Source organism: Pelmatolapia mariae, linkage group LG5 (genome assembly GCF_036321145.2).
Source record: "Pelmatolapia mariae isolate MD_Pm_ZW linkage group LG5, Pm_UMD_F_2, whole genome shotgun sequence".
Taxonomy (NCBI): Eukaryota; Metazoa; Chordata; class Actinopteri; order Cichliformes; family Cichlidae; genus Pelmatolapia; species Pelmatolapia mariae.
In genome coordinates this window covers 26,252,710-26,270,430 of record NC_086231.1, presented here as the reverse complement: position 1 = coordinate 26,270,430, position 17,721 = coordinate 26,252,710, and the positions used below count along the sequence as shown (strand labels likewise).

Sequence of the window (17,721 nt, the reverse complement as noted above, 5' to 3'; positions counted from 1 at the left end):
AAAGCAATAAAATTCTCAAGTGAAACAGTTGACATGTTTTCTTTGCACTTCTTCAGTTTAAATCTATGGTTCAAATTGCATTCTGCTTTTATCTACATTTTAAACGGCATCATAACTTTTTTGGAACTAGAGCTGCAGGAAACACAAGCTTTTACTGCCAATTACTACAGACTAAAACAGCAGCTGTCTTACCTACCAGAGTGTTTTGCCTGTGCAAAGACATGCACTTTTCCTAGAAAGGAAACAAGCAGTCGCCTATGTCAAATGAAAATGAGACACGTAAGGCTGTAAAAAATACAAATTCTCTCTCCATGTGGTGCAGTTTCCACAATAACATGCAAGTGCTAACTTTATGCTGCTACTCTTCCCGTGAGATTGAGCAGGAATGTGATATAAGCTTGCAAAATAGTGACAGGGAGCCAATAGAGAGGTATAAATTTAGTGGAACAGCAGGAACACAGTGCCATTGTAACTATGCAGCCAATATTAAGGTTTGACACATGACTATAATCCGTGAAATCTATTTTATAATAACATACATTTAAAAAATTACAAAATAGGATACATTTAGAAATTATGAAACCCATCAATGCATAACACAAAACTGCTACACAAAGAGCGAAATCCTCTACCAGCTGAAAAAAGTAAATATGACGTCCAGAAATTCTTCCTTTCATCCAGTTCCCTCAATACAGTAGAACAAATCAGGAAATCTACCAACATGCTTGTTTAGTCCACTTTGTTGACTTCTGAAAACAAACATAACAAGGTATTTCAAGAGTGTGTGGCGCCATCTATGGATCCAGTGGTCAGCTCATAAAAAAAAGAAAGAAAAAAAAAGATCCTCGTTTATTCTCCAACAAAGAATTCCTTTTCTGAAACCCATAAAAGCTGTTCTCTGTACTGGAACATTTTGTGCACGTTTCTGTTTTGCTATGAGAATCAGGCAGAGAAAAAGGCAACTGTTCCAGTGAACATGTGATTCTCATAAGGCTGTGGTATATTTCATTTCACAGAATCAGGTCTTGGGTCAATGTATAAACATGAATGTGCTGCTCTATACATTCCCTAATGCCTTGATGTGCTGACTTAAGGTCTAGACTGACTGAGGTGAGAAAAAAAACAGACTGATCAGATTTAAGGTGGAAGGTCTCCAGTCCTGAGTCCCACACCTTTCATTTTCACAGCTGGGAATGAGGTCTGGTCAGGCTGTATTTGGGCTCTTGCTGAGTAAAACAATTAAAAAAAAAAAGTATTCTATACCTACAACTATAGTTGTGTACCACTATATGCATCAATAATATGCTAGTGACAAATCTGTGAGTACCTTGTCCCATTCGGGCGCCAGTCAGGGCCTCTTTGGCGCTGCCGAACCCCAGCTCTCGACACACCACGGTGGCAGCGCGAATGTTCCAGTTGTCGTCGCACACTGTTCCCCACTCTCCATTCTTCAGGACTTCCACTCGCCCCTCACCTATCATGGCACCACCTCTTAGACGTACCAGGGGTTGCTATGGAAACAGTACAGTAAAAAAAGCTAAAATTAGTGGATATCTTATAGAGAATGACCTTAAGGATTCTAATTGTTAAAACATTTTGGAAGAAAACTAAAACAGTTTAATGGATGATTGGATGAATTCATTTATTTACTTTTTAGCTTGAAAACACTAAGAGTGAGCCTGAAAAGTTTACAAAACTAGACCTTCTTAATGATCTCAGCATCTAGTGATGCAACATGATGGCTGATTGGTTATTAATACCCAGTAAATGTTGTAATCCATTACTGGACTTCTATGTGAATACTGAACAATGTAGACAAACAAGAAACGTTTGTGCGTCTTATAATGCAGTGTAAACATGCAGCAGTATGCTCTATTTGTAAGGCAAACAGACTCTAAATTGAGCTTTCATGTCTCTCTTTTAAGATAAGTGAGTAACTGTGTCTAATCTAGAAGAAATACAAACATTTGCATTTTGACAAATTCCAACTGCAGACAGAGACATGTGACAACATAAACAAAACCTAAGTAAAGTTTATGATTTTTGTCCTACAAGGAAGTCTTCCAGAAGCGATTAACCTTCAAAAAATATGAAGCTGTCTTCTCCTACAGTTGCGGACAGAAGTTTATATCCACTCATCATGGACAATAATTTCTTTGAACTGTTCTTTTTTCTGGATGTTCAGTCCCACAGAGAAATCTTTTCTCTTTGTAGAGTTTATAATAGACAGTGTCATGAACGTAGATCAGTATGAAGATGTCTTTCCTTTTACAATCCAACCAAGACCAATTTTTGTACCTTGTTAAAAAAAAGCAAGTAATGTAATATGCACCATACATACATCAAGAATGAATGCTGACTTTTAAAACTAAGACTTTGTATAGTGTGTTTAATCTGACTAACCTCCACCCTGTAGGCTTTTCTGAACCCGATGCTGACGCTAGGAGCAAAGACCCGTCCAGGCACACAGCTGACCACTACAGGCATGCCCTTTCCACAGGTGCTGTTGCCTTTCTTCTCTATCTCTCGGCCCAGTTTACAATCAGAAAGGTCAGCCTCGTTGCCTGTGCAGTTGATAGAGAAGCCCCAGTAGTTCTTCTTTCGACGGCTGGCCAGCAATCTGAGAAAGAATCATAAAGTAAAACAAACTATTACAACATATAATGTCAAATTTTGGGTAATTTTGCATGATTTACGAACCGTATTAGAAAACACATATTTATTCCTCTCTTTGGTTGAAGAATGACACATGCCAACATTTTTCCAACCACTGGTATTAGTTGATGCCAAAAGTAACAGATTTTTAACTTTCCAGGGAAAGGAACTTCATTATTGTTATGGTCCTGGGTCTTGGACTCAGTCTTTGAGGTTGCTCTGGACTCTTTGATTGTTGTATTCTTTTAGTGCATCTGACTTTGTTGTTTATAGTTCTTAATTTATGGTTTGTTGTTTGTTCTCCTCCATGTCCAGTCGTCACTGTCTCATCTCTGTGCCCTGTCCTCTTTTCCCCAGTATTTGTTTACCTCCAATTTCCAGTCATGTTCCCATGTTTTTCTCTGTGTTTCATCCTTGGTCTTCCCAGTCCATCATATCTCCTTAATATCCATTCCAGTGTCAAGTTCACGTGTCTTAGTCTGAGTCTGTGTGCGAGTGTTACTTGCTGTTTTGCTTTGATAATCTCTTGTCTCGTGTGTTTGATGTTTGGTTCAGCTTCTCCTGTCTCGTTAGTTTTGCTTTTGTTGAGCTGTGTTCCCATTTGTCTCCACTCCTGTAATCACCCTCCCGTGTAGTTACTGTCTGCATCGCCCTCTGCTCGTTGTCGTGTTCTCCCTTATTGTGGGTGTTACTTTCGTCTGTTTGTTAGTTTAGCTTCTGTTCAGTTTGTAGTTAGTCTGCTTGTTTGTTCCACGTTCTGGTGTCGTTCTGCTTTTGTTTTTCAGTTCAAACCTCTGTTTGCCAAGTCCTTCATTACAGGTCCACTCCCTGCCTTTAGTAGACCCCAGACTATGTGATAATTATAGTCAATATTTATTCACTACTATTGCTGTGTTATGTCATACTGCTGTTTATAATATTTTAAAGTGTTTTGCTTGGGATTCCCACTGAACCATTAATCACTTACTGAAACAGATGCCACAAAAGTCTACTATTAACTAAGTTATGTAAAATAAAGTACTATATAGTCACACATCACTTCTTTCATATTAAAAGACAAATAAATTTTTTTACCATTCTTTCTTACACATTACTAAAATCATAAGCAGCTGTGTTGGGGAATGGACATTTTTATTTTTTAGTGAGAGGAATTCAGCAGTCTTCTCCTTTTTGCTGTGAAGCACAATGGGAGTATTGTGAAAATACCTTAACATTCCTATGACCCCAAACTTGAATGGAGGTAATCAACTAGGGGTCACTGAAGAAGCCAACAAGAGTGGACCCTGAAGCAGGAGTCTTGTAAGCAGCATACCATGTAATGAAACCAGCAGGAGCTTTATTTACAACTTTTTAGTCCTTAAACCTTGTTTAGAAGTTTAAATTTAAATTCAAGTTGGTATGAACATGAGGGCAATACACAGTCTTTTAAAGTGATGCCAAATTTAGATTGAGAGAGTGAATCATGTGAAACCACAGCAGAATCACATGTTTTACAACCACATCAGCTTTATGATCCCAAGTAATAAACAAAGTTAAACGCTGGTTTCGCGTTCCATATATTTCCTTTGGTTGAAATGCATTACTATCAAATTAAATGATCATGATTTTCTTTGAATGAACACCACCTTCTTTGCTTTGATCTTACCAGATCATTGATATCCTTACCCAGAAACATCAATGAGAAAATCCAGTTGCAGACCTGCTCAGCAGTACTTGTAAATATATTCTTGTGTCTATCAGGTCTCGATTTCACTGATTTTACACCGCTGTCATTCTGGGAGGCTTTAGATGCCAGCACACAGACTGGGAGAGAGATTTGCTCTTGTGATTGCTTTCTCATGTGCAGCAGCTATAAAACATCTGTATTCCGTTGTGTCAGACTGCATGTTGCCTGTGACACTTGAAAAGCTTTGTGATAAAACCACTGAGGCGGAAAAGATAGAGCCAGAAGAGCCACTGTTTCATAATGTACTGCACTCATCCTGCATATGCCAAAGCTTCCTCTGGTGGTGTTTGGCTTCTTGTCAGGAATCTACAGGCCCGAGTGTGTTTATTCTGGTAGAAAATGGATGAAGGCGTGAGTGACAGCCACAGTAAACAAACCTGGTTATTATGTAACGTTTCATAACATCAGCATAGTATAGGCTAAACATTCTTAAGTAAACTAGGCAGTAATAAAGTTTTATGTTTCCTGCCAGAAAATATGATATAGTTTATAAGGGTATTGTTTAACCTATAAGAATGTCTGGTTTGATGTTTTACACCAGTGTGAAATTGAAAGTATTCATATTTAGCGCCGCAATAACCTGCGCTGTATTTAGCTGGACTAAATGTTAAATGTTTAATTCACGTGAAGTTTTTTCATTACATCTCGTTGAAACTGTTTAAATCCTAAAGCTGACCCCAGCAACATTACTCACTTGTAGGGTCTGGCATTGAAGCGTTTCTCCCCAGGGAAGCCCTGCATGCCACAGATGACCCTGCTATTCATCTGGTTCCAATCCTCATTGCAGATCTGCCTCCACTTGCCTCCGTCTTTTACCTCCAGAAAGCCCTCAGTAATGGGAATCCTTTTTCTGTGAGAATATGTGGCCCTGATCCTCACCTCTTCCACCTGTACCGTCAAGCCCTGACAAACAGAACAGAGATAATGTTTCATGCTCTCCTGTATATAACACATGTAAAAAACAGACAGAGTATTATACTTTTAGTCCAATGGAAAAAACTGACCTCTGACTACAGTATGACTTTTTATTCAATTGAATATTGCAAGTTTTCCAGAATTTCTAATAAATTTGTAACAGATGGCTGTGGTCTATTGTAGATGGATAGGGGTGGGCAATTACTTTTCCCAATAGGCCACAAAAAACAAAAAAAACAAAACAAAACAAGAAAGAGTAGATGTAACAATTAGGCTCTAATTGTGGCCCCTTGGGAACATTAATTGCCCAGACTTCGCACATGTTGGCAAGCTTAGCTTATATTTTCTATTTATTATATAAAGTTCCCATCAACTTGCATAACGATATTTTTGCATAAGCCTCTTCACCACCCCACCATCAAGAGTGAATTCTGTTTCACTGACACACAGACAATGAGGAGAAAAACTGGTGTCTGCTTATGGGTCTAGAAGTGGAGTCAAGCCCCCCCTGACATGAGAAATGCATCAGTTATTAGCAATTATTCAAAACTTCACAAGGCTCTGAGATCACTGTCTGTCAACAGAATGACTTGTGTGAGGCACACACTTCAATTCATAGTATTGTCAAAACTGGCAAACAGTGTTTGGATTTCCTCAGAAAAAGCGCCGAAAGGGAATAGTTCATACGTGACAAGCTGCTGGGTCTTATATCAATGTCACTATTCTCTGTCAGGAGCAAAGATGAAACAAGCAGAGCACAAAGGGATACATACAAGTCTTTTCCCTTTGGCCAAATCTGGAAGGAATGTAGGTCAAATGTATTTTTAAAAGACCTCACATCCCATATCTCATAAGATATGAACATACTTGCGTGCGATACAAAGCAGGTATGACTGCAGAAGTATCAGAAAATTGGAAGCAGTGAAACAAAAAGTTTAAAATCCATGTAATCCATGACATTTTGTAAAATTAAATTTTAAGCAAGTTAAGGCTAAAGACAGAAGATAGGGTGAGCGAAGACACTGAGGAGCTTCCGGTTGGAGATTGTGCAGAATAGCCCAAAGCTATCTACTGAGGGCTGTAAATGCCGGTCAGAGCGAAGGCCACTGGTGCTCACAATTAGCATCATGTGTGCTGATACAGCAAAGAATGGTACCCTTTGACCTAAGGGCTTTAGCAGCTACCTAATAACTCTGCCTTCCTTCATTTCTCTCCATGAGCCAAGTGCTGCCGTTTGTTCCTGACTGAGTGTGAAGTTGCACTGAGGGTGCCAAAAAGAGCCAAAACTCTGAGCTGCTCTGTGGTATGCTGAACTCAGTAATTTTATAACAGCCAGTTTCTTCAACATTGAAAAACCCCAACATTCAGGCATGTCTCCCAGAATATCAAATGTTTGCCCACAGGGTGGTTTCCTGAGATGGCGTCAGCCTGAGGGAATGTTCAAGGCTTCAGGCTCTTGCAGGGAAGGAGGAGCCTCCACTAACACTGCTTCAGCAGTGACCCTGGTCCTCCCTCTGACCGCAGTGGTTAGAGCGGGTAAAAACCACTCTTCATGAGAAGATTCCTGCTGGCCATAGCATGACAGAGTGTTTTCCGTGTCTAGCGGGGGAAGGTGAGGAGACATGACTATGATCACGCAGCTGGCTCTCTCCAATTAAAATGTAATCATAGGATTTTAGATTGTTTTTTAATTCATAATAAACAAAGAAAATAAAAGAACGTGCCACAACAAAAACAAAAAAGACCAAATTCAATAAATAAATAGCTAAATAAATAAATAGTAAGAAAAATCACTCAGATATGAGGTTATTAAGACACATCTGACCATTGTTGCATTTGGCTCAGAGGCAGGAAACTGGCCTTCTGAAAGTGTGAGCTGAAGAGAAAAGGACAGATATGCACAGCTGGGATCAGTCTGGGCGTCCCCCTAACTTAGCATAATCCTGTTTGGCCTAGGCCCAACTCGATACACTGGCCACATTTGAGCACTTTTTCAAAGAGAGTCAGAAAAAAATACAAAAAAAAAGAAAATTAAGCTCCTGTGTTGGAATAAGACAAACTGTTATGAGTTACACAGCTACAAAAAATGCATTATCCCATTACAACAGAAGAAAATACAGAATCACTAAAATATACAGAGGGAAATACTTTAATACAAGCAGTTAAGTGAGAAGATCAATACCACTGGTGTGGTAAATATCAGGATGTTGCCAGCAGTCAGTTCAAAGCCTACAGCCAGTTTTGGATCTGTTTAAGAGCATGGTTTGTATCTAACTAAGAACACGATGTGCTTCAGAGACTGGCAAATTTTTTTAAAGAACTGTAGATTATTTTGTTTATTTCCATTAGTTGTCTCAAACTTTTGACTTTTCAGTAATTTTTATGTAATTCTTTTCAGAAAATCAAAGAAAAACAGGAAACAACAACAACGAAGAAAACAAATAAGTATATTTCCTAAAGTGTCAACATATTCCTGAAGTGCTCAGTAGGATTTATATTTTGATTTTATCTGAATCAGTGTGACGTGACAAATAGACCAATCCAAATAGGTACTGGGTGAAAGTTTTTCCTCCTACCGATTACACTGAGGTTAATACTCAGTCGAGCATTTCTACAAGATTACCTCATCTCATTTCCCAACTTCCTGTAATGATTTACTCATTCTACAGCTTTTATTAAATCCAAAAATAATAATTCATATAGGGTTTTTTGGCTTCTAAGTAACAACTGAAAAAAGTAAACATCCTTCCTTCAGATCTATTCGGTGCTAGTCTGTGAAGTGAGCTCTGTCCATTACTGAACTATTTCCAGCTGGGGAGCAGACTGTTTTTCTGACTGGGTCCCCTCTCAGAATGTAAATGTGTGGACATGAGCCTGTGGTCTAGCCGGTGACTAATGCTTCCACTACTGTGCACTTCTTCCACTTCAATCAGCTTTCCAGATCCTGCTGCACGTTCATCTACACGTGCCCAACTCACCCCCCGCCTGCCCCGCCCAACGGTACACAGCAAGTATGAATGCTAATCAGCCAAAGTTTAGTTGAAAAAGCAAAAGAACAGTACGGCTCTTTGAAATGACTTTTACATCTGCCCCACCTAACTTTCTGCCTCATTGGCCCCCCTTCTGTCTGACTGACTATAGCGAGTGTGTGTGTGTGGGGAAAGAAAGAGAGTGAGTTTCAGTGGTCACTGCATCTGGAATACCTATTAGAGTACACTTCTCTAAGAACACCCCCCCCCCCCCCCCCCCCAAATCTCAGAACCAACACACATGTTTACAGGTGTCTGTGCTGAATATAAAATATAGGAAATGAAACACAAGCATTTGATTGACTGTGAAACTATAATAATAAACTCCAGTCAAAGTGCTTTAATATAATAAAAAAACATTCAGTAGCAAACATATTTACTTGCTATCTTTGAAAGAGTCAAATCAGAAGAGCTGATCCACTCTGTGTGTTTTCACTAAACGAATCTACAGCTGGCAAGTTTATCTTAGAATAAACACTCTTTCACGACTGTTTCACAACTTGTTTCAGAACAATCTCATTTGTGTAAACTTTACAAAACAGACACTTAGATTGTGTTACATTCAAACGAGAGGCTCACATGAGTCAGCGAAATGTGCACGTGAAGTTCAAGAATAAATAATAAAAATCAGACCTTGGGAGCTGTGCAACCCAGAACTGAAATGAGGCTCCAGCTGCTGAACATGTGTTAAATGTCTTGCACAGTTCTATCTGCTAGAGAGAGACTGACTTCAGCCTTCTGACAGGCATCGACCTTTTCTCCCGTTGATCACTCATCTCCTCAAAAGCCTCTGCTATACATCATCCCGAATAGGCTTATCCTACTTTGGCTCGGGTTTCCTTCTTTTTGTCATACAGTGCACTGTGTGAATAAATGAAATTCTCATGAGCCACCCCCATCTCATCTAACCTCTACCCTTGTTACTTGTGTAAAAGATCGGAAGGTTTTTAAGTACCGCATTCTGTGATTAGAAAGGCTGGGTGTTGATTCTTGATGAAAGTGTTTGTTTGAAGTAAACATGATGAATAGTCTATTGGTCAACTACAGCTGCTTTTACTCCTTCTTTTCAGGAAGAAGTTAATCTCTGCTCGCTGGACCATAGAATAGAATCTGTTTATAATCATGTTCTGCAAGCAGTGGTGTGCGATTTCTTTATGTGAAAACTACTTAGAAAAAGATACATATAAAACCAAATCCATATTATGTACATTTGCATTGGATTTTCCTTTTTGACAGTGAAAGTCTGCATGATTATGTAACAAGTACACAGTAGTGCCAACTTCTTGGAAAACACAAAGTAAAGAACATCCTGCAATGACTCCTATGAATCCTTACCATGAACCAGGGGCATCATTTTCAGGCCCCCCCCCCCCCCCCCCCCCCCCCAATAATTAGACCCAATCAATATAACCCCCCCAATAAAATTATGAATTATCTTGCATAAATAGGCTGTTGATTTTCACATTTCAGTTATTGCCAGCAAAATAGTCGCATGTTTAATCATCTGGGAATTTACCCAGATTTATTTATTTATTTAGACAGACATCTTGCCCCCCCCAATGTTCAGCACAAAGTTATGCCGATGCCATGAACCTATAATTATCTTCGTATGAGACATCACGATCTGTACTGTCCCATTCCCACATAAAAACCTGAACCTGGCAAAGCTTGTGTAATCATCACTACTAACTACAGATTAAACAAAGTCTTCTGCTTGTAACCGCTCTACTGTTAGAAAGATCTCTTCTGCCAGGATGTTCCATCCGTGTGTGAAACAAACACATGCTAGTAGTAAACTGGCTGTGTTGGGTTAGACAGACAAAAGCAAAAGTATCCATCATGCACAATAAAACAGTTATTGTGTGTGTGTGTGCATTATGTGCTGCATGCTAAAATAATTAATATTATAATGATTCAGTCACAGTGGAATGTTTGTTGTGTTATTGTTTCAGGAGCGTTACATAACCAGCTGAGAATGGTTGCACTGGCAGGACTCGTGGCATGATCAGATCAGTAGCAGACTGCAGCAAAGTGGACCCGACTTCCACAAATCAGAGCTTGGGAATATTTGAGGTTAACTGAGTTTGGACTGTCAAGCTGTTTTTCAGCAAAGTTACTTGATATTTTGTAAATGCTACTTTTAGGATTTTATGTTTTTGACTGACACCGCAAAAATACTAACTGGGCAACCCATGCCAACAGCAGGACACATACTATTATTTGTGGTCAAAGCAGGACTTGATAGAGAGAGCCATCTTTGATAAAGTGTAACGCAATCTCAGGATTTTTTCCTCACATAGACAATATTATTAATGTCTGTGGCAAATTTGTGCACTGTAGGGATGCACTATTTAATTTTATAAATCAAGACATTGCTTGCAGTGCTAGTGATGTAGTGATGCTAGTGATTCATGCTCACTTAAATTATTTAAAAATCAGCAGGCACAGCACCAATACAGTGTTTATAAAAGGAGATGTAATGTCCTAGGAAACTCTTCACATTTCAGACGAGTGTTCGTCATTTTGAAGGAAATATTCTTCATAGCATCCACATAGTTATAAAGAACACCGTGCTTCATTGGCCCTTACTTAGAATTTCCACACTGAACACAGAATGTCAATTCATGCTGTGAATATACAAATTTCAGGAACAGTGCTGCTCTTTGCTGGTGTCAGTTCAAGTATAGTTCAGAGGTGTAGCTACACCTTTTTCCCATTCCTCTCTCCTGTGACTTAAAAGGCTTCAGCCAAACCAAGGAAACACTTAGAGGGTGGGGGACTGAACTAAAGCAACACCCCAGAGGCCCTAAATACACAAGACACATAATAAACAAGATGTTGTGCTTATATATACAACTTATATAAATAAGAGTATTGTGAATAAGGTTCAACAGTCCATAATTAAACATTTCAGTTTCACCTTTCTTCTACTTTCCCCCCTCTTACATGACTGGACTAGACATTAACAAAACAAAGAAGGACTTAAGATGCTCTCCTCGGGCGTGTTATTGCAACTAAATCCGGTGAAAAATATAGTCCCTGTTCTGGCTGCTGTACAGAGTCCTGTAACGCAGCCAAGTCTACCACCCCACACGTAGTGTGAGCAAACAAAGAAACTGTACTTAGTCCAGTAGCAAAGAAAGTAAAGCACTAATTAAAGACTGCCAAATAAAACTCATCTCTATCAGTGTGGTCTTAAATAGGGAAACCTCATTATTAAAAGGAAGTTGCTTTCAGTCAAGCTGAAGGAATGCTTCCCTCTAATAATCTCCCTCCCTTTCTCCTGTCACATGCACAAGCCCACACTGACTTTCCATCCAGTACTGAGGCATTTTCAGCAGCCAGGCTGGGAGGACTTCTTGGCGTCTGAGTCATCTTTGCAATCTCAGTGTGCAGAGTGGGGGTCTGGTGTGGGCAGTAATAGACTAATAGTGTCCTGACAAAGTCATTAGTATAACATGGAACAGACAGCTAAATATTTTAGCTTACTCATGGATCATTTCAGTTGCATGATGCCATAGCAGACGTGACTTCTTGCACAGAAGGGCTTACCTCAGTGTATCCTTTTAACCATCCAAACGCTTCAAATAAGCCATTTGGAAGTTGGTGTTTACTTAGCATAATCACAGTATAACACAGTGTTTGAAACATGGGGATTTACCTGTTACTATTTTAAAATTCAAATGAAAAACGTATATATTTGTTCTTAGATAGTAATTAGTTGTTACTAATCATTTTAAAAAAAACAACGCTACAACAATAAGTAAGCGTCGTATATTCTTTAGCTTCTTAAAACTTTTTAATATTATGTTACACCTTCTTTCAACAGTTCAGCTGCTTTTAATGGAGCAAGCCGATTTCAGTTAGAAAAGGTGGAGAGATAAAAAAAAAACTTGGAGCCATTTGAAGCAATAAATTATGATAAGGTTTTCTTTCATCCCAAGCCTAACCTCTGTTCCTTTATTGTGCAGAACATCAGTTCAGGTTACATGTCTGTGCTTTAACCATGTGCGCATTCTGTTAGTGATACTGCAATCAAGTTACCCTAGCCTTTTTTAACATTTGTGAAAGATTTTATGCGTATATGCACATAATAATTGTACTGCAATTGTACCATATGCATGTATTTTGATTGTCAATATGTTGGTCCTACCTCCTGGCTGTTGGCCTGGTTCCGAATGAACTTGAATCCTGGAATGCGCTTCGAACTGCACACCACGCCGACATCTTCTGAATGTTTGCAGTCGGATACTCCGAAGCCATTGGACTCACAATGAGCCAGGCTCTTTTCGCTACCTGTGCAGTGCACGTTGTCTAGCCAGATACGACCTGGAACAAACAGAAACAGAGAAACACTCAGATGGATGTGTGTTCAGATGCTGATTCACTTTGCCCACGATGGCTTTTCTTGGATGGTAGTGATGACGGTGCTTTTGAAAGAATTTTATTTATTTTTTTATAAAAAACAAGTAGTCAGCTCATCACAGGCCAACATTATCCTGTGACAGGCTGATGTGAAAATCTTTAACAGATCAGAACACAGAGAAAGATGCTTGGCAGTATTTAGAAATGGTGTCATCACATAATTAGTCCAAAAGAGCAGTTCCAACTAAATTGTCAACAATACTGTCAGCCGTGTCTGCAGCACATATAAGAGTATCGCAGTTGAGCAAACAATGGTGCACAGTCAAGATAATTTTTTTAAGTGCATTTTTAAATTTTTTTTTAAATAATAACACTATATTTTCCCTTTAACATACATGCTATATGTGTATACTGCAGCAAGTACAAAAGAATATCTGCCAATCGTCTTGGCTTTAATATTTTATTCACCTAATCATTAACTGTTTTTCCAACCAATTAATACACAAACAATCAATCATAACATAATCATTATTTGTTTTAGAATATATTGTTATACTCTGACTGTTTGCAACTATTATGTCTGCTTCATCCTGAGCCACAATTTCTCCTAACCCTGAGTTTTCACTAGCTTTCCCTAACATGTGTCTACCTCATTTAAAAAAAATGCAAATGAAAGAATGTCTTAAATGTTATACCCTGACAGGTGTTGTAAATCATGCCCTATTGGCTTCTGTTCTAGCATGTCCACTGAAGTCTAGCCGTAGACACAGAAAACCTACTCACGTGGAGATGTGTTTGGTCTCTGATATAACCTGGTGCATTTTTTCAGCCAAAAACCTGCCTAATAAATGTTGTCATGGCTGAAGGGAATCATCTGTTGTCCAGCTGGCTGTTCTGAATCAGCCGTGAGGGAAACCACCAACTCATTATTCTGGCAGTCTCAACATGTTGCAAGGGAACATCCTGATCATACCAAGAAAGTGACTGGATATAATGGTCACGTAGCTTCCTCCTGGCAGAGAACTGATTACCCCTGGATCATCGTTATAATCAGAGCCAAGCACTCTGGTTCTGGAATACAGCAGAGGGAGAACCCGCTCAGTCTCAGCACACCTTTATCTAAGCAAATACTCAGCATTGCCAGCTGTTCTAAGCCTAGACTGCATTGGTAAGAACATCATTTGCAGGCCTTAAGGGGATTTAACAAGCACTGAAAAAAACATAGAGGACAGTCTACATGGAGCTATAAATGTATGTATTAAGCCTTTATTAGCACTTTCTGTCAATATCATAGCCAAAGAGCTCAAAACAAACCTAAAGGGGTTTGCATAACATGGATTAGATGGATTTTGTAGAAAATTAAAATCATAGCCCAAACCTTTGTAACATTTGCACACTTTATTTTTTTCCCCCTTTTTTGGGGGGCGGGGAGGAGGAGGGGGGGCACACTGGGATTGCAAACAGCATTTGTGCAACAGCAGCTGGGGATATGATTTGCATCCTTGCAGGAAAAACGCTCATCCAAGTAGGATGTCCTTATAACTGTTCTGCTGTTATGTCTTCAATTGGAAACATTTGGTGGTTGCTTTCAACAGCGCATTAGTCATCACGATGGGAAATTTGAAATCCTCTTGATCACTTTTATAGCCATCTGTCTCCACCAACAACATAAAAAACAGATAAAGCTAGTTTCCATATACACACATGTGAGAACATGTCTTTTTAAAGTGATTCCACTACAAATTTGACATCCACTCAGGAAAACAGGGACCCCCTTCTCTCTTCGACCAACTGAAAGATCATTTTATTTCAGATTGTGCAACTTTTTATATTAGTGCAAAATATAATTTGCAGCTTTCCTATTCATAACTGCCATTTCACTGAGTTTGTGAAACATTTGAGGGGCACACCCTTCCCAAAGCCAAGTCCCAGAGGACATCATCTTTATATACTGAACCACTGCTAAAATGGAGCCCAAACAACTGCTTCACACAGGATGCACACACAGCTATATAGTACAAACTACTTGTTAAATGCTTCCTATAAAACACTATAGGTATATAATAGTATATGCATAAAGCTGCAAAACACTTGAATTGAAATTTCCATAATGACAGCAATGCCGTGAAAAGTTAACCTAACTTTTGAAGTTGCTCACTGAGTGAAGAAACGCTTTGGCAGCTCTAAATGAACTCTTTAATAAGAGTTCATTTAGGTTCATTTAGTTCACCTGGCTGCTGGAGGTGAATGTATATTGGTAGCGCTAAATGAACTCTTTAATAAGAGTTCATTTAGCGCTACCAATATACATTCACCTCCAGCAGCCAGGAGCTAACACATTTACAGAGCTGGGAATCTTATTAGTATTTTTACTGCTATGGTGGAAATCATAAGATACAAAAGGCTATAAAAGAGGAGATGAGATTACGTCTGTATATGCGTCTGGTTAACGCTCCAAATCTTTCCAGTCTTTCCTTCTTCCAGTGCTCTGAACTGATTGGTGTGTCTCAGTTCTCCTCTGATGGGAAAACCAGTACCTCAGGGTATAAGCATTTAGACAAGGGGAAACCTGTCTTTCGTGGAAATTATGAAACTGCATGTAGTGATAGGTTATTTCTGAGTAGATGTGGTTGAGTAGCTCAGGGATGCTCAGATTATTTCACTATAACTTGCACCTCACTTTCTGCACCAATCTGAAGTCGAACTTTGGAGGGTTTTGAGTAGATGAAGTTGTAGGTGGCTGTCCTGGTGACTAACACACACATCTCATTAACTTAGTGCGTTTTTTTCTTACCTTCCCCTTTTCCGTACTTGGCTGAGGGCGACCAGGACTCGGCACCCGTGAAGCCCAGCTCTCTGCATACCACTTGGGCAGCATAGATGGAGAAGTCATCATCGCACACCGTCCCCCACTCTCCATTGTAAAAGACTTCGACCCGACCCTCGTAGTGTTTCTTCTTCTCCCCGGCTAGACGTAGCTGGATCACAGGCTGGTTAGAGTCTGACTGGGCACTGGACGGCACCAGCAAGGTGTAAAGGAGACAGCAGATAACAGCCAGGCGCAGCATGATGCAGAATGATGCCGGAAAAGATTAATACTCTAAAGAGAGATACAAAGAGACAAAGAACTGTGACCATCGGCTGTATAACACTGCAATAAAGTGTGTTTTTGGCATTTTTATAAGTGGCTTTTCCCAATTCCAAGGATTTAACCTGAGGATGGAGAGTTATCTGAAGACAGGCTGAGGAAGACAGTCATTTGTGGCATGTGGTAGTTCAGTTTATTTGAGAGTAAGCGGTATCTGTATAAAATGCTGAGCTTGGTTTGGCTCTCATATCAGGCTTCAAGAGAACTGACACTAGAAACTTTGCAACCACAAGTATAGTAAAAAAAATGACCACAATTTCACAGTATATTAAGCAAACGTATGGACACGACTGCCAAAAAAAGGGAAATTTGGGGAAAATCTGGGAAAGAACATAGGTTAGGTGGCAAGAATTTCTCTCTCCATTGTCTGACAGCCTAATGGAGAGCAAATGTGGGCTCCTCCAGGGAGGGGGCTGCCCGTCTTATTTATCTGCTGATCTGTGCCTGGAGGCCGAGGTAAACTCTCTGAACCTGTATTCACAAAGAAAGTTGACTCCATGTGCATCATTATTTCATGGCAAACCATGAATGTGTCAATGTTGGGACAATGAGCCCTAAGGGAGTAAAGGGAGGGATGGAGGAGAGGAAACGTTAGGACACCTTCACATCATCCTGTTTGGAACAGCAAGGGAGGAGATTTGGGAGGGGATTTGGGAGCGGGGGGGGGGATTCCTGGGTTGACGTCATGGTAACCAAACAAACTTCAGACTTGAAAAACCTCCTCTGGAGTACACAGCCTATAAATTATCAGACTGTGAAGGATATGTTTCGCGATATGGAAACATCTGGTCTGTCTCCCCGTGAAATGAACACAGAGGTTCAGCATGAGTACGGAGACACTTAAATTTGGCTTTTCAGTATTCAGTCTTGCACCTAATTAAACCCAGGGAATGAAAAAGCGCACTTTAATGGTTTTAAATCAGTCAGTCAGAGCTCTGAGTGACTTTCTGAACAGCTGTGCGTGCACAAACTATACTCCAACCAGCACGTGTACAATTATGGTGTATTTAATACAAAATCCATCAGTAAACAATACTTCTAAATAAATACTTCTACATATTGCATGTCACAAGCAACACTTCTGTAGACACACCCATATGTTACAGAAGAATCTACTCTTAACAGTTAAAACTTGTGGTTCCAGAAAGGTTGTGAATGGACCTTTTTACATCATATGCTGTTGCATGCAAAGCTTGAAACGTGTAGTTGCAAAGAAACAATAGGATCAAACAATAATTAAATACTGCTTGCCCTTTAAAATGGGAATTCTCAAATCCTACATACTTTTATTGCTTTTTCAGGCAAAATCAGGGCTCTTGTGCTGTCTGTTGTTCATCTGAATTAGTCACCGATAAAGAGATATTAAGCCCTGACCAGAGTGAAGAAAGATCGACTACAAAATCGGTAGGTGTTGAAGGGTCCTTAGCACAGCTGTCTACTGTCATCACCAGAGTTAGCATGCATGATAAAAGTTTGTTACTAGCAGGACTGTAGTTCGTGTTCTGATACAGCAAACCCCAGCGCGCTTCGACACATAAATAGGAAAAAGAAAAAACACTTGATATGAAATACATTTCCAATGAATATAAATGAGACAAAACATGCAAATATAAACCCTGCCAGGTGTTTCAGTTTCCCAGAGAGAACCCATTAGGTAAAACTCAGTCTGAACAAAGTGTGATATCTCAAAGTTTCACACATTCATGCACGTGCCAAACAACATCCAGTCAGCGGTCGGACAGCAGGAGGGAGGGAGGCTGTCTCCGAAGTGAAAGGACTTACTCTGACAGACGGAGGACAGTCAGCAGCTCACAGTCTTTTGAGGACGCAGAGGTTTCCAACCTGTCTTAAAGGGTGGCATGTGAAGCAGGGGCTCTTTGTCC

The 17,721-nt window shown here is 39.7% G+C and overlaps 1 protein-coding gene across 2 annotated transcripts in view; it reads right to left on the bottom strand.

Annotated features, from left to right (window-relative positions):
- The window catches only part of loxl2a (lysyl oxidase-like 2a), a 25,440-nt gene extending 7,719 nt beyond the window's left edge, over window positions 1–17,721 (bottom strand). For both annotated transcript variants that reach the window (XM_063474491.1, XM_063474492.1), the window contains exons 1-6: window positions 17,621–17,721; window positions 15,485–15,790; window positions 12,479–12,654; window positions 5,076–5,284; window positions 2,404–2,620; window positions 1,328–1,511 (exon numbers count right to left, since the gene is read on the bottom strand). In XM_063474491.1, the coding sequence (XP_063330561.1) occupies window positions 1,328–1,511; window positions 2,404–2,620; window positions 5,076–5,284; window positions 12,479–12,654; window positions 15,485–15,758 (1,060 nt within the window). In that variant the 5' untranslated portion in view covers window positions 15,759–15,790; window positions 17,621–17,721. The remainder of the gene's footprint in view (window positions 1–1,327; window positions 1,512–2,403; window positions 2,621–5,075; window positions 5,285–12,478; window positions 12,655–15,484; window positions 15,791–17,620) is intronic.